Source organism: Phyllostomus hastatus, unplaced genomic scaffold (genome assembly GCF_019186645.2).
Source record: "Phyllostomus hastatus isolate PE091 unplaced genomic scaffold, TTU_PhHast_1.1 phas_scaffold_1066, whole genome shotgun sequence".
NCBI lineage: Eukaryota > Metazoa > Chordata > Mammalia > Chiroptera > Phyllostomidae > Phyllostomus > Phyllostomus hastatus.
The window spans coordinates 28568129-28585811 of NW_025334004.1; the positions used below are offsets into that span (position 1 = coordinate 28568129).

The following is a 17683-nucleotide window of genomic DNA, read 5'->3' on the forward strand; positions in this document are numbered from 1 at the left end:
CCACAGAACTTTTCTCAGCTTCTTACACACTGATTTTATCCCCACCCTTATGGTTGACCTCTCCTGCTGGCACCCACGGCCCCTGCTCTATGAGGTCAAGGCCACGGTCCATCCCGGCCACTTCACATGAGGGCCTGACCTAGGGCCCGAGGCGTCCGAATCAGGAAGCTCAGGGATATTCGCCGAGGGCTACTAAAACGGTCAGGCCAGGCCCCTGCCTGTCTGCATCCGTAACAGCACCTTCCTCCTCCTCCCGCAGAGAAGGGCCGGGGTGCTGGAGACCAGAGGGCCCGAACAGGCAGCTGCACAGAGGCCACCCTCCCCAGGGTTTTATTTGGGAATATTTCAAAGCGACAGAAAGAGTGAAATGGAACAAGGAAGATTCACGTCTGTCACTCGCTTGGTATGCTTACTGGCTCTCTCTCTCTCCCCACCCAACCCCTACACACACACACACACACACACACACACACTCTCTCTCTCTTTTTTTATAGTGAACCACTAAAAGGGAGCTTGCAGACCTCACTGATGCTTCACACCCACGTACCTGAGCGTGTGTCTCCTACTTTCACACGACACCACTGTCTCCACGCCCCGGATTTAACACTGGCAGTGACGCCACCGAACGCACGGTCCGTGTTCAGATCTCCCTTGTTTGAATGTCGTTCGTAAAAGCTGCTCCCCCGCCTCCACCCCAGGCAGGGCCAAGTCCGGGATCACACATGGACACGCGGTTGTCTTTGCATCCAGAACTGCCTCCCCAGCATGTGTTGTCTTTTGTGATGCTGACATGTGAAGCCACATCTCATCACATGTCCCATGTTCTGGATCTGATTGTTCCCTCGTGCCAAAGGCTCTTCCGGCGGCAAACTCCCCCGCCCCAGGGCACCTGCGTGTGCTCGCCGCTGCGGAGCACAGAATGGCGCCTGCGCTCCCTGATGTCTACGCACTGAGAGACTTTACGGGGAAAACTCTGAACGGGTCTTCAACTCTGGACTCCCTTGAGAGTGAAAAAACCAAAACGACACAGGACACAGAACATGTGGCTGCTCTGGCCGTGTCCCTATGCAGCTGCAGGCAGCAGGGACTGAGGCCCCGGCCCCCACCCCCACCCTACGCACCGTGGGATCTGGCCAAGGCTGCCTTGCTCACTCGTGACTGCCATGGCCATGACCCAACCTGGACTCCAGGTGACAGCAGGTCGACGCCCGCTCTCTCCTTTGGGGACCTGAGGAATTCCTGAGGCTGCAGTGCAGTTAGGAGGGGACCCCAGCTGTGCCCAAGGAGGCAGCTGTGCAACCCCCCCACCCACCCCAGTGAAGGCTGACCACGAGTCTCCAGTCATACTAAATGCCCCCGGGGACATCTGGGCACCTGGCTCCCAGCTCTCGGAATAACTCAGATGTTTGGAGTTCCATTGCAAGCGGCATTCCTGGAATGCAGGGGGTTCACCTCAGGGGACCCGGCCTACTTCTGCCCGCACAGGGTCATCCTGCTAAATCAGACAAAATAAACCCAGCTAATACCCGGGACTCAGTGTTCCTAAAATATCCCTTCTCTTGATCTTTATTTTTAGTGTATTTCAGACTCAAAGCCATAAGCACAACACCAGACTTCTATAGCCAAAATCTCAGTCACCATGAGACAAGTAACGCCCCCAAGCCAGAAGAACTAAAGGCAGCGTGCCCTAGACCAGCTGTTCTCTACCTGCAGGGCTGACTCCTGGGACCGTCACGCCGGCCCTGTCTCAGCGAAGAGGCATCTACTCAGCTCCGCAGTGCCTCTAAAGGACTGCTGGGCTGCTCTGGCTTTTAACCCCGGTGTGAGTAACGCAAGCAGTATTTTCCAGGCTGCACAAGACAGGCAAGGGCTTGATTTCTGCAAACGAGCACGTCCAAATCGCCTGTTTCCTTCAAAGACATTTCACACTGGCATCCACCCAACCGAGGAGAATGTGAAGAACTCACTTTCTGGGAAGCCAGGTACTCCATGCCCCTGGCCAGCTGGTAGGTGCAGGACACCAGATCCTTGAAGGTCATCTGCTCCTCGGGCACGCGGTTGATGTCATAGGAGTACTCCATCCCGGGCGGCCTCCGGGCTCGGAGGTACTCGCGGAGGTTGCCCTTCGAGGCGTATTCGACTATGACGTACAGTGGCCCTGTGGTGGGGGGAGGGGGTGTGGGTATGAGACAAGCTCCCCAAGGCAGCGAACCCAGAAATCTGCCCTCGGCCAGCTCAGCAAAGCAGTTTTACAGTTACTACCACCCAGGACAGTTTTGTTTCTGTCTTTTACTTTGTTTTCATTTAAACACACAGCAAAGCACACACGAACAGAACATCTGCTTTCTAATCTCCCCCAAACGATGGCCAGTAACTGATCAAGAGAAATTAACCAGAGACACTGAGCGTCCTTCCCTGGTCACTCCCGTTCTCGAACCTGTGTCCTCTGGAAGGCACTGGCTTGAGTACCTTTGCCCCTTGTAGCTCATTTTAACTACTGTACGTGCATATATGTGTCAATAATAAACAGTGTACCATTTTAATCTCATCAATGAATAATAAAGGTATGTAGCTCTACAACACCTTCCCCGGCACGTTATCCTTCTGCAGCCTGGTTAGGCTGACGGAGCTAAATCCACACCATTCCTCTGAGGCTGCACAGAGGCGCCCCTCGTTTTTTTATGGAGCTGCCCTTGACGGCACCTCACAGACATGGCGCTTTTCCACAAACGGAACTCGGTGCAGCCCTGCGTGGGGCAGGTCTGTCAGCGCCATTTTTCCGACAAATTGGCTCCTTCTGCCCCACATGTTGGTGATCCTCGCCATTTTCAGACGTTTCGTTACGATGACACTTGTCGTGGTGATCTGTGAGCGGTGATCTTTGATGTTGCCAGTATGATGGTTTGGGGCACCACACCGACAGAAGATGGCACAGTCACTAAGTGCCGTGTGTGTTCTAATGGCTCCACTAGCCGGCCACGCCCCCAACTCCCTCCCCTCTCCCCAGGCCCCCGTTTTCCCTGAGACACAACAATATGGAAATTAGGCCAATTCAGAACCCTACCATGGCTTCTGAGTGTTCGGGTGAAAGGAAGAGTCCGTCCGTGCGGCCAAGGTCATTACTATCTGACGTTGAGGAAAAGTCGCAGCCACCCCAGCCTTCCACCACCAGCGCCCGGCCAGTCCCACCAGCAAAAAAAATTACAACTTGCTGGAGGCTCAAAGGATGGCTGGCCTTTTTTAGCAATACAATGTTTTTCAATTAACGTACGTACAATTGTGTGCTACTGCACACTTAACAGGCTACCGTGTAGTGTGAACACAAAGTTTATATGCACTAGGAAACCAAAATATTCACGTCGCTCGCTTTACTGCGGTGGCCTGGAACCGAACCCGCAGCACCTCTGATGCATGCCCATCCATCCCATATCACACACACACACACACACACACACACACACACACACACACACACACACACACACACACACACACACACACACACACACACACACACACACACACACACCCCTTAGCTCATCCCCCCTACAGGCTGCTTCCAGATTTGGCCGTCCCAACCAGTGCACAAGGAGCCTTCCCGCGCACAGCGCCTTGCGCACCCAGGTGCGTCCACTTCTCCATCCACGCCCCAGACCAGGGGCTGGCACACTACCGCCCGCAGGCCAGCTCCTGCCCGCCGCCTGTTTTTGTAATTAGATTGTTCTGGCTCACGGCCAGGCCCACTCATTTCTGTGGCTGCTTTCACACTACAGCAGCAGCCACAGAGCCAAAAATATTTACAATTGCCCTCCACAGAGAAACTCCCCTGACCCTGGGCACAGACCTCAAAGAGAACCTGCTGGGGGGCGAAGGGGGGCGCTTTCGAGTTGATTCACGATGGCCCAACGGGTTCCCGAAGCACCAATTAGCCCTTCGATGAGAGGAGCAGGGGGGTGGGGGGGGGCCTCTCCGTGCCGGAGGAGGACAATGTGTCCCTTCATCCCTCTCCCCTCTTCTCCGCGGTCCCGGGGAGCCCCGGCCTCCGCTGCCCACGGCAGGACCGGGCTCCCTCGGTCCCCCGTTTAAGAGAACGTGTCAACCAAAACATAGGACCTGGTTTTGAGAAACTCCTCCCAGCACTCACCACACAGAAACCTCAGGAGACTGCCTTTTCCCAGCATCCTCTGGGTCGTGCCCTGCACAGAGCGGAACCCTGCGGGCCCCTCATCCACAGTCGACCCACCTCTCCCCTGCCCCCAGGAATGGTCCCAGAGTCCCCTTTGTGTCCAGGGCCAGGGACACCTTCCTAGGAAGAGCTGGACGAGAATTTACATTGGGTTGGCCAAAAAGTTTGTTTAGTATTTTTTTTCCCCTACGATGACTCTAGCAGTTCTGAGCGGTCTTTAACTTTGTTTGAAACAATTCTGTTAGACTGTATCCTGACAGCTGTCCTATCAGCGTGCATTTTTTTAAAAAACATCAAAATTGGTGATTTTAGGGGGACAGCCATTTTAACATTGAAGATGGAAGAAAATACTCAACATAGTTGGCATATTATACTTTATTAATTTCAAAAAAAAAGTAAAAACACAACTAAAATGCAAAAAAGGATTTGTGCAGTGTATGGAGAAGGTGTCTGACGTGATCGAACGTGTCAGAAGTGGTTTTGCAAAGTTTCTTGGTACTACTGACATTTTGGCCGAACAATTAATTCTCTGCCGTGGGGCTGGCTGGCTGTCAGGTGGGCAGCCCCCTGGCCTCCACCCACCAGAAGTCAATAGCGGGAGACAGATATTTCGACATATTCAAAACATCCAAATCAACACAGCTACTGGTAAGAATGAAAAATGTGTCTTTTGTCTTACAGAAAAGACTAAACAGACGTTTTGGCCGACCCAACAGACGCACTTGAGATGCCCTAGGAGCAACCCCGGAAGTCCAGCCGTTCCCCAGATGACGTCAACCCTGACTCAGAATTCCCAACAGAGAACTGGGACGAGAGCATTTTCCCTCCTACTCACCGTCCTGAGTGCAGGCTCCGAGGAGGTTTATGATATTTTTGTGTTTCCCAATCATCTTCATCATCTCCATCTCGGACACCAGATCCGAAAGGTCCTTCTCCGTGGCATCATCTACGGGCACCGTGTACACACGAAACATCAGTGCGTGTCCCCTACCCCACCGGCCACCACTGCTAGCTGCCCAGCACTTGGCTGAAACAGCATGAAATTGAATGTTAGGACCAGGAGACTTTCCAAACCATTTCCCTCGTTTCACAGGTCGGGTGCAAAGGCCCAGACGGGGAAGTGCCCTGACCCGTGTCAAGCCGCTAATTTGGGGTCAGCGGGGTCGAAAGTCAGAACTGGAATGAATACAGGCCTCTGATGTTAAGGCCAATTCTTTTCCAGCGAATCTCACAAGTGGGGGGCATTTTAACAGCAACGTGACATGATTCCATCCTCTAGCAGACCTGAGATGCCTCAGAAAACCACGTTGAACTTCCCGGGGCCCGAAAGCAGCGGTGAGAACATCCGGAGAGGAAGACGAGGTATCTCACGTCACTGCAGAGCTTCCCAGACCAAGGGCCACTAACTCCGGCCTGCACGGCCCTCAGGGCATTCACAGATGGGTTTGGGGGTGGGGGTGGGGGCGACCCCACAACTGTGTGCAAAAGTGTGTGTGTGTGTGTATGTGTGTGTGCACGCCACACACAGGCACATCCTGAGTGGGTGAAGGTCCATGCCGTCCATCTCTAAAATACTCACGCTTTATAAACCTCAGCTCTACCATCTCCAGCAAGAGTGGCTGCAGTCCCGGGTCCCTGAGCTCACATCGAGCTTCTAAAAGGTAACAAGACTCTCCCTAAGGGCCTCCCTTACAGCTAATTCGACACGGAAAACTCTGGGCCGCCTAGAACGGTGAGATACGGGCACGGCTACGAGCCACGTGGATGCAAGCTTCCCAGGGTCACACACGGCAGAGCAGCACGACTGACTGGAGGCCGAGGGGAGACCCAAGCTCCTGCCGAGCGTGGGGGAGGCCCACCTGCGCTCACAATGCTCTCAGCTCGGGGTGTTTTCTCCTCCAGGCTCCAGGGCCAATGTCCTCCTCCATCCTAACAGGGAGGGCTGACCCGGGCGGAACAGGAAAAAAAAGAACCCCCAGCCCTCCCTTTCTGCTATGTCCCCAGGTAGCACTGAGCTCCACAACCCAGATCAGAAGTTCTGCTGAGAGAGACGGGAAGCCTGGGCCACCCCTTGCTCAATCCTGGTGCACGGCCAGGGGCTGCAGCTCCCTGGACGTGCGGACGGTGCAGGGTTGGATGGATGAATTCAGAACTGTACAGATTCCCATGAATGCCACTGGACGAGGCAACTTGTTTCCACATCCCAGAAGGCTCTGCACCATCGCCAATCCTATTGGTCCCCTCCCAGCCCAGCCCCTCCCACAAAAGAGAAGGGAAGGTGTGATCTCTTCTCCCTAAGCCTCCTTACTCCCTCCAAAAAAGCCAAGTGTCCTCAGCTTGTCAATGAACGTTTGGGTCCAGAAACCCACATACCAACACTCATCTCAATGAACCAATTATATGTGAGCTGGTATTTTCTAAGCACATGCAAATACATGGTGGGGGGAAAGCAGGGCTACAGTTGTGTGTGCATGAAACACAGAGTTTGTTCTTGCATTACTATTTATTAAGTGTTGTCGCATTTTCCATACACACGACCGTAGCCTGCTTCTGCCCCACCCTTGTAGGGAGGGAAGGAAGAACCACAAGGAGCTGAAGAACAGCAATCAAGGCAGCTACCCTGTTGACAAAAGCGGATTTTCTTTCTTAAAAGTGCACCCAGCTCAAGATAAATAGTCTGTCCGAGATGCTGATTTATACTGCAAACCCCTCCACCCCTGGGTCAGCTATGTGCTCTCTGACCCCCTGCCACGACAGAGTTCACAGGCCACAAAAGGAACATTCTTGATAAGGCTTTCCGCCCGCCCCCCACCCCCCTTGGGCCCCGCCCCCTCCCCGCTCACCTTTCAACATCTTCACCGCCACGGTGACGGCCTCCTTGGGCTTCTCTTTGTCGATTCCTACTGCCTCAGCCATGACCACTTGCCCGAAGCAACCTTCCCCCAGGGGTTTGCCCAGCGTCAGCCTGGATGTGTAAATAGGAGGTTAGCGCGCGGCCTCTGGCGAAGGGCGCAGCGAGGGAAATTCCAGAGCCAAATACAAAAATCTCTCAGCGGCCTGCAGAGCACGGGGCATCTGTCATATGGAACTAATGAGACGCGGGGTACGCGCGCGCCCGAGTCCTTTTTCTCAGTGACGTTTCGGAGCATGTCAATTACCGGCGGGGCCGCTATTACATTTCACACTCGTAGCCTGGATTTATTTTCTTTACGGGAGGGGTCCTTGCGGACGAGGGAGTCGGCTTTCCGAAGGGCTAACAAGGAGGAGCTTGTTATAGTGAACACTCGTCGTTCAGAATGTCTCAAGGAAAACCTTCAAGCTGCTCTTACTTTTTCGTCTTTCTCTCAAATTGCTGTCACTCAGACACCAGTGGGCTTTATGGTCACGTTCTGCAGCCAAGATACATGATATGAATCTTAAATGCATTTCAAGGAATCTCTCATTTTTCATTAATGGCAAAAAAAAAATCTGAAAAATTGGGGGAATTTTCTTTTTGACAAAACAATCCAGAAATCCTTATGACTACCCAAAATTAACACTAAAGAAAATCCAAAGGGAACACAACAAAATAAATTCTTAAGCTCAGGAGCTCCACGCGCATCCTGTTAACGGCCGTATCTTGTCCTTGGGCATTACGGAAACCAGAGGAATGAGGCCGTCTTTGAAATACGTACGAATGTGGTTTTTCACTTAAGCAAAGCACTGAGCTGACCTCAGTGTAAACAGTATTTATGGTAAGTACACCAGGGTTTGCAAAAGCTGAGCAGGAAAAAAACCAAGGGCAACGTATGCTACGCTGAGGTCATTCCGTTTCTCTGCTGAACTAAAATTAAATTTAATGTCTTGGCAGAAAACAAACATTTGCATTGGAAAAATGGCTAATTTATGTCCTATTGCCCTGCTACTACAAGAGTAACAATCCTTCCTTTGTGTAACTTCTGCCCCCGATCTAATAAACTGCTCCTAAATAGCCTTCATTCACTGGAAACCTGCTCCACCTACGTTTGCGCTGAACAGTGTTTTGAAATGCTTCGCGCTCAGATTTTCCACACTCGGGGTCCCCTCGAGTGGGAGCGCACAGTTCAGCACACACAAGACTCCCACTGTTGACGGCCGTGTCACAGGTGGCAAAAGCTACAGGCTGAGCCTGAGAGCGGCGGTCTCTTACGAAATGGTCCCAGCTCTCCAGCCCGGTCTTATCCACACAGGAATGTACATACGAACCTGCCCGCTTGTGTAATCAAACCAGGGAGCCAGGAGGGCTCAGGAGAAACACCCCCTTCACAGTCTACAGGTAAAGAGACCATTCCTCATGTTTTCCTCTGGTGCCTCCCTTGCAAATGTTCAGGACACAAGTCCTGAATGAATGGATGGATGGATGGATGGATGAATGGTGTTTTCACTACAGTACACAAATTGGAAATTACCTCCACCAACACTCTAACAGCATGCTATCTGTGCGATGATTTGGTTCCCGCTTATGGTGCACATTAATTAGTGTCCCTACTTTGGCTGCTGGGGAACGAACACCGGTGTGGGGACCAGTGAACCAAAGTGACAGGGGCCGTAGAAGCTGCCTCTCCTTCCAGAGCTCATCGGCTAGTCTCTAGAAAAGCTTATCTCGGTAGGATTTCCAGATTCGTGTGTGAATTCGTCTACAGTAATTAATTAAACACTCGGACAGAATCTCGAGGCGCTCCTGCGAAGGGCAAGACAGAGTAGGTGGGCGTCAGCGAGTCGGGAGCTCATTCCAGTTGCTTGGACGCAGCTGCGGAGTCAGCAGCCTCCACCTCCCGTCACCCGCAAGCTGTTCGGACCCTAATTACCACCAGAGGACCCTCCCGTGGCCAAGGGGCTCCATTTCAGAAGGTGGGTCTGGGATTGGGTCCCTGCCTAGAAGACAGAGGCTGGGAGCCCGAGACCTCCCCCCCTCCCAACCCTATGCCCAGCACTGCAACCTCGCTGCGGTTTGCGGTTCAGACAGAGCTCGCAGCTCACCGACACCTAAAGGGGAGCAACAGGAGACGCACACTCCTGGGAGCCGAGGACTGCGCTCAGTCCTGGGAGGGCTGTGCCGTGAGCTTCCCTTTACAGCACTGCAGGCCACCGCATCAGGTGACGTGAGCCCAAAGCACAGGGACTTAAAGCCGGAGCAAGAGAGAAGCCGTTCCCTCCGGTGCCTTCATCAGCAGAGCCCAGGTGGCCACGCTTGGGCTGAGCATGATCCGGACACCCCTGTCCTATTCCATCCAATCAGGAAAATGCTATGGGTCACAGGAAACTCCATGTCAGGTTCCGTGTCGGAAGCTTTTCAGCCCGATGCTACGTTAATAACCCCTGAAAACAGCACACTGGATGCAGATTCGGAAGGCGACTGACTTTCTCCACCTAACTTCTCCAAAGAAACGAACGACAGAACAGTCGTGTCCGCGGTAACCTGAAGGCGGAATCCCAGAACTTTTTTTACAAATGGGGTAACCCTACTTCCGGTCAACGTGACTGGGTTTGACTCGCCTAGAAAGTTAGAAAGAACAAAACGCTAATTAAGGTGCCACCCCATTGGGGGACCAGCCACGCCTTAGAAGCTCCTGTTTTAAAAACTATTTTAAAAAAAGAGAGAGAATCAATTCTTTCCTGAGCGTTGGTTACTTGGCAATACAACCTCATTCTTTTCTGACATCCTCACAGCGAGCCCTTGGCAGTTGGGGGTTGTAAGAAAGAAACGTCACCCCGATACCCCCATGCACACCCGAGTGTCCGTCCACTCGGGGAGGTGCCCACGGCAGTACTCACTTATCTCTCGGAAACTCCCACTTCGGGTCCTCCGGGAGCTCGTACTCAGAGACCCCTGCCAGCATGGGGGTGTCTGCGGTGGAGGAGAGGCGAGTGGTTATCCTCACCAGCGGGGTGTTGGAGTTCATGGAGGAGCTGGACTCAGCAGAAACCTGGATACAAAACGCAAACACGCAGATGTAATCCTGGCTCCACCTGGGAAGGCTGGACGCCGGCCAGAGCCCAGCCAGACGGTCAGCTCTCAGGCAGGAAGATACTTGGGGGCGGGCGGGGGGGGGGGGGGTCGAAGACACGAATGGAAGACCAGAAGCACCGGATTCCAACTCTTCTGCCCTCCCGTCTATACGGGACAAACTTTCATCCAACTGACGTGTTTCTAAGACCGGGCTTTCAAACACCTGTACACAGAGTTGGGCCAAAACGTGCCCGCTTTCCATCCTGATTCTGCAAGACATTATCTGAGGACCAGAGACAGACCCCAAGGGCTTCCCTGTTGCCCCTGGCATTACCTGTGCTGGAGCCCCAGACAATCAGTCTCCCCGGGGACCACTGGCCATGAAATCCCATATAAACCTTTGGACAGTCTATCTCCAAGAACCAACTCCGGGCAGGATTTGCATGTGAAAGGCACCCCAGGAGCTCCCAGGGCCTCTTTGCTCAAGGTCCCCAGGCACAGGGCGCAGGCCCTGCTTCTCCCCAGGCCTTCCGGGAACTGGTGGATATCTGGGCCATTCAGTGAAAAACCGACGGCCTCTTGTCAACTTCGGCTTCGGAAACGAGTGGGCTGGACACGTGGGGCGAAGAGTCAGGGAAAGAAAAGTACGCCGTTGTTCACAACCACCCGGGGAAAGCTCCTCTCCCACCCGGCGGCTTGCGGGGCCACCCTCGCCCATCTTACTCAGTCTGCGCCTGAGAACACGGTCACTTCTCAAATACGCCGCCGCCCCGGGCTGGTTCCCAGGAAGGGTCATGTGGGCACAGCCCACCATGAGGAGGGCCACCTCTGAGGGTCCCTGCACAGTCTGGGCCAATCGTGGGCCGCCTGCACACCACCCGACTTGAAACCATGAACAGGACTTTGGCCCAAGACAGTTGGAGCATGAGGTAGACCATGACCCGCCAAAGCAGCTCACCTGCCCAACTCGGATCTGCGTCCTGCAGGATGGCCAAGGTCAACGGGCCTCCCCAGCTGTGCCTGCAAACCCCGTTTAAAGCAAGGAGCAAAGACTGAGTGCAGACAAGCAAACCGATGATGGACCTTCCTGAGGCGGAGCCTGGACCCCCGCCCCCCCGCCCCAGAACACCTGTCCTTCCCCGCGAACGTCGCCCTATCTGGAAAACCTCGCTTCTCTCCCTCGCAAACCCGGGCTGCCATTTCCAACGGAAACCTGATACCATGACAGAAAATACACGAGGGGAGATCATTTTACAAATAGGAGGGCACTGGTTTTAGCATTAAAATCGAGAAGTAGCAAAATCAAGAGTTGAGGGAGAGGTTAGAATATGTCTATTTCAGAACTCTGTGGGCCCTTTGCATTTTTTAGTACCATGCATACAACTCTTTTACATTTTTTAAAAAGTAGTTTTTTGACAAAAACGTTTTTTAGACTAATGAAGATCCGAACCGAGGCATGTGTCTGGGGGGCGGGGGGGGACCAGGAGCATATGCTTAAAATATACTGGATTCTCCAGTCGGTTAAAAATGGCGAGATGACTGTTTTCATCTCTGTCCTGTGTGCCAGGAGGGGCTCAGTGGCACCTCTGATCCCTGCCTGGGGGGACCCCGGTGACGGCCCCCCGCCGAGCCACCAGCCCCGACACGCATTTCCTCTGGTAACTCTTTGTGAGTGGGACCCCGCACGGGGTGGTGACATCCTGACCACCTGCACCCATGGGTCTGTCGGGGACCCCATCCCAGGTCTGACACTCGGCAACTTGAGACCAGCCCTTCAGGAAGTCTCTCAACCGTCCTAAAGCTGGAGATTCCTTACCTGTCCGCAGGAAAGTGGAGCCATTTTCCCCACACCGCGACTGTGGGGTGAAACTCGGTCACCCTGCCCGGTGGTAGTGCTGAGCCTGGCTCTGGCTAACAGCTCCGTTAATATTTGCTACCAACGTCACAATCCCTTTTCTTAGCACCTTTTTAGAAGCACGTGCTGCCCAGATTCAAGGGTCCGTATGGCGGCACCTCCCTCTGGGGGACCCGGAGCACCCAGAGCCCAGGCCTGCCCTGCACGGGAGATGCTGCTACACCATGCACCACAGGGAAGCGGGAAGACCCGCTGGCCTGCCAGGTGGCTGCAGAACAGGCCACGCCTTGCTGGGCTGGGAGTGAGGCCCTCGGCTCTCAGCCAGGGAGGGCAGGGGCTGCAGCAAATGCTAGAGCAAACCCAGGAGCCACACGGGACCTGGGAGCGGCCCCAGGACGGGAGCTAAGCTGCAGCGTCAGGACGTCCTAGTAACAGACGTGGCTTGGAGGCAGCACAGAGGAACTGAACATGCGGTGGCAAGTTTACTGCTCTGCAGCCGGCCTGGGACCCCAGAGGGGTCTTCTTCACCCACCACCCCCTGGCAACAGTTCCCACACGTGTATCTCTTCCCCCAAATGGAGGGTCTCAACAAGGTTTTTCCGAGGAAGCTTGTGATGGAAAATCTTTACAAACGCGGTTGCCATCATTATTACTAAAATTTAAAAATCGTGTTTAGGGGAAGAACTACTTATGGAGATTTTGTTCAGAGTAAGTATAGAGGTTTACATCCAATGGACAAATCTGGAAAAAACTTCTGTAACACACACACACACACAGAAACAAGCAGGGGAAGAGGTAAGAAAATGCCCAAAGTATCAGAAACGACAGAATTCAATCGCCCTCTCTACGGAGGTGGACCTTAACTTCACCTCCATGCACTTTTACTGTGCCTGTAAAACTCCCTCCGGGGCTGCAAAGCACAACTGGCTTTCCCCTCACTCCGTGTTACCCGGGGCGTGCACGCAGGTCCGGCTGGCAGGCCCTCTTGCGGGAGATCCTTCCGAGGCTCGGACGCCATGTCTCCGCTCCACACCAGGGCCCCTCGAGGAGTTCCCGGATCCCGTGACTAAGTCAGCACTATCCGATTATCACTTTCTTTCTTTCTTTTTTGCACAAAGTCATCATCTTCCCTGTCAGATACTCTTTTTTCCATCCCAGGGTTTCCTGTTTATCCAATTTAAAAATATTCCATTGATGGTGATAACGAAGTTATTTATACACAACCCGCGCGAACGCTCTAAAGTAAACTGTCTCCCGCTCCCAGACCCTGGCTGGCACCGGCTCAGCGTGCACTGCAGGCTCCACTCGGCCCCCTCGCTCTCCGGAACCCCTTCACCCTGCGCCATAAATCAAGCTTTTAACTAAATGTGCTTTTTGTGTATTTCCACGGCACATATGGGAGATTAAGCAAGGAAGTGGTTTTCTCTTTTTTTTTTTTCTTTTCTTTTTAAAGGGCCACCAAGAAACTGTGTTACCTCTCTGCACTAGATGCCAGCGGGGACCTCGCCGAGAACACGGCCGGCAGAGATGCCAGGGCGAGGGGTGAGGAACGTTTGTGTGTTTACTCCCGAGGACTGACCCACGTCCCCAGACCCCCGGCTGGCCACAGAAACTCAACCCAGGTTGGGGATCCACGTTCCCAAACCGGAACGCAAGGCCCTGGACTTACCACGTGTTTCCCCGGAGCCCTGCCCACCACTCCCCTCCAGCCGAACCAAAGGCTCTCCCCCCACACCTCAGCCAGGTGACTGACACAAAGGCTCAAGGGGCTGCGGGCTTGGATCTGTCTCCCCGCCCTCACAGAGTGCAGGTAATGAGGTAGTTTGCCAGATACTGGCTGTCCTCCCTTCGCAGGTCTCTGCCTCACCCAGGACTCGGAGCGAACCTATCAGAGTGAGGGCTCCCATGTGCCGGACAGACTGGCTGTTTCTAGAAGGTCACACCAGCCGAACTCCAGGTCAGCTCTCAGTCAAGTTCTGTCCAGGCAGAGAGAACGGCCAGCCGGGGGCCAGGCAGGGCGAGGCGCCCACAGGAAAGGGCAGGTTCCCGGTGAAGCCATCCATGACCACACTCATTACCCAAACGCTTTCTGGAGCCAGCGAGCTCCCATTAGACCATCTGACTGGCTGAAACACGGGACACGGTCAGAGATCACGATGTCTGGCTGCTAGGTCGTAAACGAGCTTCTAGAAGGAAAACGGCCCGTCACGGAACTTGGTGTATTTAACAGCCACTAATGCCCAACCCCGAGCACTGGCTCCTGAATCACACACACGCTGACCCTACTTCACCTTGGTCCTGTCCGTGACGCCCTTGGGAACAGACTCCTGGCCTCAAATGATCTGTCATAAAACACGACCTTGACTGCTCTCGATTCTCCTCTGGTTTCCAACCTACTGTATCAGCGACCAAAACGTGACACTAAAGTCTGAGGGAAAACTAAAATACCGAAAGGCCCCTGCACGCGTGCGTGTGTGTCTCCTCCCCCAGGAAACGGGTTCCTCTGCCCGTGGAGACAGTCCAGTCTCTACCCTGCCCCACGGAAACCTCTGGCCCCAGAGCGAGACCCGGAGGCACTCACTGAAAAACCGACACAATGGGCCCAGCCCACCTCGTGCCTCCTGCACAAATGCCTTCAGGTCCCTCCGCACCCCTCCCCCACCCACCCACCTGACTCGTGGGAAGCACAGAAAGGGAAGCCCTGTCTTTAACCCGTGGGTGTGCGGGGGCTGCCTTGCAAGGGCCACGCTGCCCACGCGCAGCCCGCTCTGGGCTGGCTCTGGCTGGGCCCCTTTCCGCGGCGGTGGCAAAGGGGGGCGGGCAGAGGAGGGAGCGGCTGGCGTGGTGTCCCAGCCCTGGGCACTGACTGCAGGTTCACAGAAAGATGCCACGTGCCACCCCCCCCAAAAGTTGTTTCTTTCTCCAAGGGCCACAGGCCATGGAGAGTCTCAAGAAGCCCACGGTGCCTGGGAAAGGATCACAAGGAATCTCTTCTTCGGCCACGGAGAAAAAGACTTTTGACAAAGAATGAACTGACATGTCTGCGCCGGTGAACTCAGTGCAGATTCGTAAATGTCAAGAAGGAAAAACTCACCATGGAATCAAGAAAAAAAAGAAAACTTCCCTTGTCCTAAAAACAATTATTTGACTGAGTTGAGTGACATGCTGTCTGGTGCGTGTCAGGGAGGGGCGAGGGTCAGGGCCGAGAAGACGGAATTTGGACTCCGCCCCAAATGCCCAGATCGCAGCCTGTGTGACAGAGGGGGCTGGGCCAACACGGCGACACCAGCGGCCTCGTCGATGCCTGGGGACGAGCCATCCCCAAGGCATCCGATTACGGGCTCACCTGTCGCCAGGTAAAGGCACGCTTGGCATCCCTGTGGTATTTTCTCTTTCATCAACCTATCTGCCGGCCTTGCTGGGGATTCCATTCCAGCCACAGTCCAATAACCTCTTTTATCCAGATACCCGATAGGCATCTCTCTCTCCGCCAGCGGGACCGTGCTCACTGATCAAGTGCTCTTTGTGAGGAGTCGCGCATCCCATGGGGACACTCAGGAGGGGCGAGATGTGTTCCCCCCAACAAACAGACCTCCCAGAGACATATCCTCTGGGGGCTGGAATTTGCCCACTCTCCTCTGCTTTGCGTATATGACCTGATCCCCCGAAACATGGGCAAATGAACCCCCCACCGCCCCGTAACCCCGGGGCCCTTGGCGAAGGTCCCCCCGGCCACATCTCACGCGGAGCCTGGGGGAGACCGAGCACTCAGGAAGTTGTGCCACAAGGAGGCAGGAGGGAGGGAGAAAGCAGGAAGAGGAACCCTCAAGGTCCCCGGGGGGTGGGTAGGAAAGTGACCAACGGAGGTGGAGACAGACGTGACACAAGGCCCAGGGCCGGGTCAAGGGCATTTTAAGGGCATCTGCCTTTTTTATACTAAGCAAAAAGAAGAGCATGTTGACAGCGGCAGGGAAAAAAAACGATAAAATAATTCTGAGACAATGGTCTGGCTGCACGGCTCACAGGTGCCCTCCTGAAGGCAGCCTTGTTCCCTGTCAGGAGCCGACACTGGTACGGGTGGGCCACCACTCCCCGTTCTACCCCAAGGCCGGGGTTCATGACGCTAGGTGTAAGAATGGCCCAGTGGCCACCGGAAAGGGGAGGGTGGACAGGGGCAGCCAGGCCACCTGAAGGTCGCTGGCCATACTGGAGTCAGACTGAACTCTCCCAGAGTGAGGCGAGGGGCCCCATCACTGCATTCCAGCCTCAGGAAAGACAAGGGTGTCATTTTAATAACGACAGCATTCCTGGTTGTAGGGGCATCCCCGGGGACCCCTTTCCCCTCCTCCTTATTACAACTGGAGCATCGCCTGCACCTGCGCGCACCCCAAAGGCCGCCCTCAGCTCCTGTGGAGAAGGGCCTGCTTGAACCCTGGCTGCAGAGAAGTCGGCAAGGACTCCTTTGGCCCAGGGCCTGGAGCCGGGGTTGAGAATGGCCGGCTCCGTGCCAAACCTGCCGCTGCCCACCTGGTCCCTAATCCTTCCTGACGGCTCGTCCGGAAGATGGCAAGGCCACCTCAAGGCCCAGGAGGGGCAGGGCCGGGGCTAACCCAGTTTCTCCGAGTCCACGGCAGAATCACCTGCGGTCTCGCATAAAATGCAGATCCCTGGCTCTGGGGCTGAGACGGAAGACCCTACAATTTTAACAAGTGCCCTGTAAGTTCTACCAAAATAAACCACTGGATCAGAGCCAGTGCATTAGCCATTTGCCGTTTCTAAGAAGGAAGGAAGGAAGGAAGGAAGGAAGGAAGGAAGGAGGAAGGGAGGGGAGGGGAGGGGAGGGGAGGGGAAGAAAAGAAAAGAAAAGAAAAGAAAAAAGAAAAGAAAAGAAAAGGAAAGGAAAGGAAAGGAAAGGAAAGGAAAAGAAAAAAGAAAAGGAAAAGAAAAGAAAAGAAAAGAAAAGAAAAGAAAAGAAAAGAAAAGAAAAGAAAAGAAAAAAGAAAAGAAAAGAACCAAGTTCCAAACTGTTTTACAAACACTTTCCTCTCACATCTGTCTTTTGCTTCCACCCTCCTGGGCAGAGGGCAGAGACATTTCCTGTCCCATCGGCTTCGCAGGGCTTGGCCTCAGGCTCTGCATCTTCCTCCGTCTCCCCAACGCAAAGTCAGACCAATTTGGAGGCACGCACAAGCGAAAAGGAACCACCAAAGCCCACGCACGAGGCTGACGACAAATCTGCTGCCTATTCCACACAGGAATCGCCCTGGCACCGAACCGCAGCCGCGCTCACAGACAACCAGCAGCAACGCAGTGCATGCGCACAGTTCCACTTTACACATCAGAGCAGTGGAGCCAAGATTCAGTTTGGGGCACAGGTTTCTGACCTTGACTTAAAAGAAATAAGTAAAAAACAAACCCACAAAAAACCAAAAACCTAGAGTCCCTCCCTTTCCAACTAGTGGCATAAACCTGTCTCAGAAACAAACAAACAAAAAAGCACCAGATCCCAGGGGGCAGAAGTGGCCCGTGCGTCAAAGGGGCCGCCGCTCCTGAGGTCGTCACACACACACACACACACACACACACGAGACCCTGCCTCCCCGTGTTGTTTCCAGCCCTGCCGATCCGCCCTCTGAGTCTCACGCCCTTGCGCTTTCCTGCCCGGGCACCTGGA

The 17683-nt window shown here is 54.2% G+C and overlaps 1 protein-coding gene across 12 annotated transcripts in view; it reads right to left on the reverse strand.

The window, feature by feature from the left end:
* The window catches only part of FGFR2 (fibroblast growth factor receptor 2), a 99921-nt gene that overhangs the window by 11895 nt on the left and 70343 nt on the right, over window positions 1-17683 (reverse strand). For all 12 annotated transcript variants that reach the window (XM_045853828.1, XM_045853827.1, XM_045853826.1 and 9 more), the window contains 4 exons: window positions 9980-10131; window positions 7030-7151; window positions 5022-5132; window positions 1968-2158 (listed from right to left, as the gene is read on the reverse strand). In XM_045853828.1, coding sequence (XP_045709784.1) covers window positions 1968-2158; window positions 5022-5132; window positions 7030-7151; window positions 9980-10131 — 576 coding nt within the window. The remainder of the gene's footprint in view (window positions 1-1967; window positions 2159-5021; window positions 5133-7029; window positions 7152-9979; window positions 10132-17683) is intronic.